This window comes from Trichoderma virens, assembly GCF_000170995.1.
Source record: "Trichoderma virens Gv29-8 chromosome Unknown TRIVIscaffold_22, whole genome shotgun sequence".
NCBI lineage: Eukaryota > Fungi > Ascomycota > Sordariomycetes > Hypocreales > Hypocreaceae > Trichoderma > Trichoderma virens.
The window spans coordinates 1-9230 of NW_014013727.1; the positions used below are offsets into that span (position 1 = coordinate 1).

The 9230-nt window shown below is 38.3% G+C and overlaps 4 protein-coding genes across 4 annotated transcripts; 3 read left to right on the forward strand and 1 right to left on the reverse strand.

Annotated features, from left to right (window-relative positions):
- Positions 1 to 2225: 2225 nt before the first annotated feature.
- On the reverse strand, positions 2226 to 2447 carry TRIVIDRAFT_27622 (uncharacterized protein; the record flags this gene model as incomplete). The annotated part of the gene is made up of 1 exon (XM_014100821.1): positions 2226 to 2447. A coding segment is annotated over one exon (222 nt), but the record flags the coding sequence as incomplete, so codon positions are not given.
- Positions 2448 to 3356: 909 nt separating this feature from the next.
- TRIVIDRAFT_222457 (uncharacterized protein) lies at positions 3357 to 4481 on the forward strand (the record flags this gene model as incomplete). Its single annotated transcript, XM_014100822.1, has 2 exons — positions 3357 to 3738; positions 3814 to 4481. 2 exons carry the CDS (start codon positions 3357 to 3359, stop codon positions 4479 to 4481), a joined length of 1050 nt encoding a protein of 349 aa, XP_013956297.1.
- Positions 4482 to 5690: 1209 nt separating this feature from the next.
- On the forward strand, positions 5691 to 6425 carry TRIVIDRAFT_222458 (uncharacterized protein; the record flags this gene model as incomplete). The annotated part of the gene is made up of 1 exon (XM_014100823.1): positions 5691 to 6425. The coding sequence occupies one exon, from the start codon at positions 5691 to 5693 to the stop codon at positions 6423 to 6425; it is 735 nt and encodes a 244-aa protein (XP_013956298.1).
- A 300-nt stretch (positions 6426 to 6725) lies between these two features.
- Positions 6726 to 8377, forward strand: TRIVIDRAFT_222459 (uncharacterized protein; the record flags this gene model as incomplete). The annotated part of the gene is made up of 5 exons (XM_014100824.1): positions 6726 to 6792; positions 6854 to 7641; positions 7698 to 7826; positions 7882 to 7997; positions 8062 to 8377. 5 exons carry the CDS (start codon positions 6726 to 6728, stop codon positions 8375 to 8377), a joined length of 1416 nt encoding a protein of 471 aa, XP_013956299.1.
- Positions 8378 to 9230: the final 853 nt, after the last annotated feature.

Consider the following 9230-nt stretch of genomic DNA (forward strand, 5'->3'; position numbering starts at 1 on the left):
TAATAATATTTATAATTATAATTTATATTATTTTAATAACTTTATATAATATAAAGATTTAATAATTTAAAAATAAAAAATAAAATATTTTTTACTCCTTTAAATAAATAATTATTAATATTTTTAATTTAATAAAAAAAATAAATAAAGTTTTTAAAATAATAATTAAAATAATTTTTTTAATTTAAAAAATAATTAATATAATAATTATATATAAAAAATTTAAAATTTTATTAATATTTATAATATTTACTTAAGTAAAACTTTAAATATTAATATAATTTATTAACTTAAATAAAAATTATTTTATTAATAAATATATTAATAAAAAACTTTTATTTAAAATTTTTATAATTAAACTATAATAAATAGCTTTTTTAATTAATAAAATAATTAAATTTTTTTTTTATTAAAAATAATAAAATAGTTTTAATAAAGTTAAACTTTTATAATTTATTTAAAGCTAAAATAATAAAAAAATACTTTAAGTTATTTAATAACTTTCTTTAAATTATATTTTTAATATATTTAAATAAATTATAAAATTAAATAAAAAATATAAAATAAAATATTATTATATTTTATAATTATAAATTTATTTTATTTTATAATTATTTAATAAATATTAAAGTTTATAATATAAAAATAATTAAAGTTTTTAAAACTATAAAATTTATTAAATTATAAATTATATTAAACTTAAATATTAAAAAAATATTTTTTTTTAAATAATTTTATAATAATAAATAAAATTTTAAAAATTATATTAATATTATTATAAAATATATATATAAGCTTAAAAAAAATAATTAAAAAACTATAATTATATATTATTATTAAAATAATATAAATATTTAAATATAAAAATATATTAAATAATAAAAAAGTAAATAAATTAATTAAAAAAAATTTAAAATTTTTAAAATATAAAAATAATTATATTATAATTATTTATATTAAAAAATAAATAAAAAAAAAATAAAAATTAATATTAAAAATTTATTAAAATAATAATTTTTTATTATATTATAAATTTTAATAATTTAATATTTTTATATTATTATTTAAATTTTATTTTTTATATTTTATTTTTTATAAACTTTTAATTAAAAAATTTAAATATAATAATTTTATAAAATATTATAAAAAATTTAATTATAATATAAAATCTATTTATAAATATAATAAACTTAAAATTTAAAAATATTTTATAAAATATTAAATAATTATATTTTTTTTTAAATATTTTTAAAAAAAACTTTTTATTTAAAATTATATATTTTATATATTTTTTAAATTATAAAAACTATAAAAAATTTTAAAAATTAATAAAAAAAATAAATTTTTATAGTTTTTTTTTTATAAATATAAATTAATATTTTTTTTTTATTTTTTTTATAAAATTAAAATATAGTAAATATAAAATTTAAATAACTGCAGCTTTTACTATCTTAATGCTTAAATAAAGACTTATATAACTAGTTTATTTAGTGGACGTTAATAATAAAATAAATAAATAAATAAATAAACAATTATACATAGGCTTAAGGCGTTAGGTTGCGGTTACAAACGTTATTGGGGCTTCCACTGGTACCTCTTGGAGAGGGTTGACCTGTACATTCACGTTGTAAGCTCTTAGTCAAAATGGAACGAGATTGTTTATCTATGGCCTTTACATTTTAAAATACTAAGCTAAGCTGGAGTATTGGGGGGGGGGGGGGGGCTCTCGGCTCGTGCTCTCTCTCTTTCCCTCAGCGTCGCTTGTATGACAGATTAGATCGACCCTGGCAATTCTAGGGGAACATGGTAGATGCTCTGACTACAATGAACTTGCAAAAACCACCCAATTCACACTGCCTTCCTAACAGTAAAATTTCTTAACTCAAGTATTTCGAGACGTACGCTTGGCGGTAAGTGTCAGAGCGAGGCTCCTCGGTTCGGTTTAGCGAAGTTCACTTGGGCTCCTCCTTGGAGAGGCGCATGGCTTGGATGTACTAGGAAATCGAAGAATATGCTACAACGCCAAAAGGGTCTGGAGCCCCCCGGGGCTCATGCGTTAGTCTCATTATCAGTGAACTAGTGGCAGGTATCAAGGATGATAATCAGGCCATCCTATCGTCCTTGGTCAACACTACGTTTTCCATTCTCTAGCGCGCCCCTCCCACTCTCAGACTAGGCTCTCGCAAACATATCTCCTTGAGATAGATGCGCATCCGGTTGGAGCCCTGCTCTTGCCTGCTCTTGCATGTCACAGTGCCCGTACTGTCACAAATGTACCTGATTTCCTCATTATCGTGCAGGTGCTTGCCGAAGAACGCCATGACCTTCGCCTCATAGATGTTGCCCATTTTCTCTAGTGCAACTGTGATTTTGTCCCGGTTGTTGTGGCCGCACTCTAGAGCCAGCTGATTGACTTTCTCAAGGCCGTCAATACAATAGTACATCACCCAAGGGTCTTGAACTCCCCGCTGACGATAGAGCCTGAGTCGTGGGCCTGGCGCTGGTTACGCTATTGTAGCGTATTGCAGGTTAGACACTATATTCTAACGGCAAACTTTAGAGGAGAAAAAAGCAGCACACCGGCAGGAGGCTACGGCGGGTTGTCGTTAAGGCAGTCCATCATTATAATATAGACACCATTACTACTCGCACTACAGTGGAATGAATATATTCTCACAATTACGGGATATATGGATAAAAGTGAGGCAAGGTTCTCGAGCGGCTGCCCGAACTTGAAGGTGTCCAATTGGAATACATTGTCATGGACACGAAAACGTTCCGACGCTATGTAGTTTGAAACGCTTCTTTTAATCTATATATTGAACTAATGTATTCGGTCGTACGAGTACTTGCAAGATCTAAAGTCATTGCCCTCTTTGACAAATAGAGTTTAGAGGCGGAGCGGGGTGGAACCAGCTGCACCCGTCGCCCGTTTCTTCCCTTCTCGGACAAATCTCCAATAGTGCGGGCTCGAATTTGTACAAGATGGGCCTGTATCACGTCAGATTCACTTCGCTCGGCTTCTCGTGTTTTGTTCGGTGCAGTAAGTTATATGACGTTACACCTTAGGGAGGACACTTATAGGGAAATGGTTGAAGTAGGGTAATCAGTCGAATAATTTTTATAAATATGATAGCTGGCGGTTAGTGATTCTGATAATCTTGACAAGTCTTAAGAAGGGATAATAACAGAACACAGGGTCCCAATATATCGTCCCAACAGCATATATTCTAGCCTTTTTACAAATTACTTAAATCCTTGCAATTTCTTGCTCTTTCATCAATCCAGAGATACTCACTGCACGCGACAGCGAACCATAGATCCCAAAAGTCAGCTAACAAATTATTATGCCAACCATGTCCATCTCCCTTGTCACTGGCGGCACAGGCTACATCGGTCTCTATGTTGTGAAGGAGCTTCTCGAGCACGGCCACATAGTGCACACAACAGTACGGAGCCTAAGGAACCAGCACAAGTGCAAGCCCCTACTGGACCTGCAGGCCGCCCATCCAGGCAAACTCCGCCTATTCGAAGCAGATCTGCTTGTCCAAGGCTCCTTCAAAGAGGCTATGCATAACTGTGATACTGTCTATCATATTGCCTCGCCGTTCATCTTGCCACAACAGACCAAAAATGGGATGAAGGAAATTGTTGAGCCAGCCCTTAAGGGAACCCAGAACGTCCTTGACGAAGTCAATGAGACACAGTCTGTTCGACGCGTCGTTCTCACATCTTCCCGTATGTCCCTCAGTCACTACTATCCCAACACATCCCTTAATGCTTCCAGACAGCAATATTAATCACACACCGCAGTCGTGTCTATGTATTGCGACAGTTCCGAAGTCTATGCCCTCCCCGAGCACACTCTGACTGAATCCGTTTGGAACACAACCGCCTCACCAACATATAATCCCTATGCCTACTCCAAAGCAGAGTCAGAGCGGCTGGCCTGGCGTGTCACCAGCGCTCAGTCCCAACCCCGCTGGGATCTCGTCGCCATCTGCCCAGGTCTCGTGCTCGGCCCTCCCCTATCAAGCGGCTCTGACTCTGGATCTTTGCGCATGCTCGAGCACATGTATGAGGGCTCCGACCGGTATGGCATCCCAAACTACTCATATTCGATTGTCGACGTACGCGACTTGGCAGTTGCGCACGTTGCGGCGGGCGAGAAGACTGAGGCGAACGGGAGATACATTGTATCTCACGCGAAGTCAACAAGCATGCTCGCTATGGCCGAGCTGGTGCGCCCGTTCCACAAGCAGGCGAGGTTATTACCGGCGAGAGCGATGCCCAAGTTGCTGGTCTATTTGGCGGCACCGTTCCTGAATATGTCCAAGCGATGGGCGGATGGGAATCTGGGGATTGACTTCGACTTAGAAAATAGGAGGAGCAAAGAGGAATTATGTGTTGTGTATCGGCCGTTGGAGGAGACATTTAGAGACCATTACGCATCTTATCTTGCTCGGCAGGATGTGCACTAGAGCTTTATTACAGAGGTTATATTTATAATTGAGATATGAGGGTGAGTCAAGCTGTAATAGCTAGTCTTGTAAAAGGATATGCTATAGCTATAAGAAGTCGGGCTCTTATAGGTTAGTGTAAGTACAGATTGCTAAGGGATAGACTATAGTTTGAGGTTTATAATTATAAGGCGGCCTCTGGCTTCTATAATAAGGATCAAATGTAAACAGAACAAACCTAGGGTCTGGTCCCATGAGAAGGTTGTGAGTTCGGGTCGAACGTCAATTGCAACCTCTACTATTATTTACTAAGGGTTTTCATATTTAACATACCTTTTTCTTAAAAGTAACTGCTTTAGTAATACTATCTATAATATCCTAAGCTAACATAAAGTACCAACGTATATACCTTTCTTCATTTAACCAGCCTTTTAAGTATATTTATCTAGTATATATCGCATGAATTATCTTTTACTGTTTAATCTAGTGTTTATATACGCTAGATCTATATAGCTTAGAAAACATACTAACAGGTACTTAATTCTATTGAATTCTCCCTATATTCCCCCAGAAGCATTCTAATCCTACTAGCCCGCTCCCGTATACTAACTTGGCCAAGACGCTGTTGCACTGTCGCCTAGACGATGCTTCGTTGCCGCCGCCTCAAAAGCGCATATAAGCGTTTGCTATAAGCGGTTTACTAGTGGAGGGCTTATTACCAAGCAGGCGCGTATTACAGTGGGAAGTTACCGAACCTATGTTCCTGTGCTTAGTTAGCTATTGAGCCTACGTCAGCAAATTCCCCAGACCTCGCACTAAACATACAACTCCAGATCTTTAGATCTTTCAAGAGATACTATATACGAGGGTATTTCATGCAAGTGGAGGCTAGTTTTGATAGAGACTAAGAAACAACCTTTTCCGCACTAAGTACATGTCGGCCAACTTGGCCGGCCACCACCTCGGCCAAGTTGGCCATAGAAAAGAGTCACTCTTTCTGCCACAACTCATTACATTTGGTATTGATATCAAGTTTACAGAGTCAAAACTGTTCTAACTGACCATTACACGCAAACCCGTTTTCGGCAGAAGTTTGCCGCCGGAATGATGAATCATGGCCAGGCTGACGGCCGATTGAAATGTATATATAGGCCCCATCCTTTTTTTTTAATATTGAGATGGAGAGACAGGATAACACCAAGTCTCAACTCCTATTCCCGCACATTCGAAATGCCGCCTCATCCTCTCACCCTCATTACTGGCTCAACCCAGGGCATTGGCCGGGCCGTAGCCGAAATTCTCGCACGCAAACACGCACACCACGTTCTCCTTGGAGTTCGAAATGTCCAAGTTGGCGAGGCGATTGCATCTGAGCTCCGCCAGGACGGACATAAAGCTTCTGTTGTCGAACTGGACCTCACATCTGCGCAGTCCATAGAGAAAGCCATTACGACCATCGACCGCCACTACGGCTATCTCGATGTGCTCGTGAACAACGCCGGCATATCTTCCGATCACGACGAGTCCCTGAACAAGTGGGATATATACACTAGCACCTTTACAACCAATGTCATTGGAACCGGAGTCCTGACCGAAGGGCTCGTCCCGCTGCTGCGCAAGGCCAAGTGCAGTCCTCCACGGGTTGTTTTCGTGAGCAGCATCATGGGCAGCTTGCAAACTTCACTTGATAAAACAACCGCGTGGTACAGCATAGACTACAAAGTTTACGACGCGAGCAAGGCAGCGGTCAACATGCTCGCCATTAACTTCTCGCGCGTCCTGGACGACGTTGGCGGAAAAGTCAACGCCGTGTGTCCCGGCTATATTAATACCAGGCTGACCTCGTTTGATGAGAGAGGCGAGAGCCCAGAAGTCGGAGCTACAAGGATTGTCCAGTTGGCCACGGCTGGGGAGGATGGGCAGACGGGCACATTTACCAATCGACAGGGTGTGTTGCCTTGGTGAGGCAGCTTGACGTTTGGATGACATGTCCAACTGCGCCTTAAATCCTTAGAATCTAGTTCCTCCATACCAGGGTCTTTTGATATAGAATCAGAAAAATCTTGTTCTTTGCAAAAATATTTTCTTGCCCCGTGTCTACCTGTAGGCTTTGTCGAGGACCGGAGTTACGACACTATTTCCGGAGTTCCATAGGACCTGGCTCAAGAGATGACAAATGCCATTTATAACTTGGACTTGATCAGTCAATCTATATCGAAAATGAGAAGCGTTGTAGCATTGACAATTTAATAATTATTCGTGACCATGGAAGAACTACAACTTTCTGTATTTTTCAACACCTGCCCACTTTGCGACAAGTCATTTACACGAGGTAAGAACTGCCTGGAAAGCTCACAGAAGCCTGCTGCCAAGTTTTTGACAACAACAAAAAGAAGCTTCCTTTAACCGCCACGTCAAATACTGCCAAAAAGCACGAAACCTGCGCAAGGGCCGGCCCAGAGCTTGTGTTGCGTGCAACTCGTCCAAGGCCAAATGCAACTTTGCTACGCCGCAATGTGCGCGCTGTGAGCGGAAAAGCCTTGAATGTATCTACGTCTCTCAGCATCAACCAAATGGTTATTTCCAGACTGTATCACTACACGATTCTAACGCCCGTGTCACTGAGGCGGTACCCATCTTGAATGAAGCTGCTGCTGTAACTAGTCAGCAGGATTGGCAAGGGCTGGAATTGTCGCAGCATGTCTGTGATTCTAGCCCCCAAAACTTTCAAACCCAGATCGACCATGGTTTTCTCAATCCAAACAACGTTGGGTTAGATTCCTTTGAGGATTTCATTGGTGGCGTGGTGGAATGGGCCGATAGTCAGGAACCAACAACGACTCAACGCAAGCCAGCCCAAATAAATAGCCTAATCTCATCAACGGACTACATTATTGCAAAAGCGAGGGCCACAAAGGCTCTGACACCGCTGAACCAAGAGAACCCCTCATCACGGCAGGCGGCTAATATCATCTCGCGCATGGTGAGTGCCTTTCCGCATATGATGCTGCGACGGCATACGTTCCCCCCGTTTATTCACCCGTACTGGCACCAAGACGGGGTTCCGCAAAATCTAGCCAGCTGTATGAGCATTGCCCAGCTGTTTGTATCCAGGACGGCAGATACGCGGTCCTTTCTCTGGAGGACTATCGAGGCCGAGCAGAAGCACTTGCTCGATCGTGTAAGCCACGCTTGTTTATCCAATTATGGCAACTCGGAGTCGGCTGACTGTCCCAGAAACATGCTTTCACACGAGCAGAGCTCCAACAGGCCATTCAAGCGGTAACCATTTACATTGTCATGGCCATAATTGACCAGGACGAAGATACTCCTTCACGTGGAGCGCACTTGATGAAAACCTTTATTGTGCGCCGTACCTTTATTTGATGATTCTCTCACACATGGGCTAAGATGTCACCAGGAGCTGAAGCTGCAACTGCAGCTCCTTATCGGTGGCGATTTTGTCATTTCGGAAACTGAAGCTGCGAACCCAAGTTTAACCTGGGATGACTGGATCTTTGCCGAATCCCGTCGCAGGTCTGTTGAAACACCATCTGGGGACTCGCTATGAAAGCTTTGCGCTGACTCAGGTGTAAATTAGGATTGGGTGCCTTTGGTTCGCCATCACGCGCGTGTTCGCGCTCAAAACAGATCGAGCGCAGTGCTCCAGCATGGATGACTTTTATAACCTGCCTTTGCCATCGAGCAAGCCGATATGGGAAGCGCGCACGGGGGAAGACTGGGAGCATGAGAAGTGTCTGGACCAAGTGAGCTGTCCGTTGGCCACATTTGGAGAGTTGCTCGTTGCGCAGGGGGGCGCTGGAGATCCCATGTACGCTGCCAAGTTGGTCAATTGGGAGGCGGGAGCAGACAAGCTTGGCACGATGATGAATATTGCAGTGGAACTTACCCAGTAGCAGGAATATTGCAGCGTGTTTATTGCGCATGGATCTTCCTTCTCCCAATGTCCCGGTTCCAAGACCTGATGTATGTGTGCATTCATAGAGTACATTGAATGTAACTATGTACAACACCTTAAGAATCTGTGGCTACTCTTCGGGTCAGTCTTGGAGTTGTCCGGGGATTCAAAGCAGACAGCGTGACCGACCCTAGCTTTTGCCCTAATAGAGGTAGCCTACGAGCAAGGCAACCTCAAGCTCCAGTCCCATTCCTACATCAACATAAAATCTATCTCAACGATCTGCCACCCGCGCACTTCTTTCTTCCAGTATTTCTCCAATATATACACTTCATCGAGTGCAATGCCTAAGCTTCCCTCCTATACCTACAGGTACCCTACCTTTTAAATACTCTTTTACTAAAAACCTTATTTTATTTAATTAATTATTAAATAAAATATTTTTTATATTTATATTTATTATTTTTATTAAAAATTTTAAAATAATAATAATTTTTATTAACTTTTAAAAAACTTAAATAAAAAACTTTTTTATTATTATTAAATAAATAATTTTTAATAAATAATAAAAAAAATTTATTTTTATATTTTAAAAAAAAATAATATTTTAATAATATATTTATAATAAATAATATATTAATATTTTAATTAAATAAAAATATAATAAATTATTTTTAATTTATATAAAAATTATTAAAAAAAATTTTTTTTTTTTTTAATAATTTTAAAATATTAATTATAATTAATTAAAAAAATAAATTTTTTATATAAAATAAAATTATAAAATAATTAATAAAAATTAATATAATATATAAAATTATATAAATTATTTTTATTTTAATTATTATAAT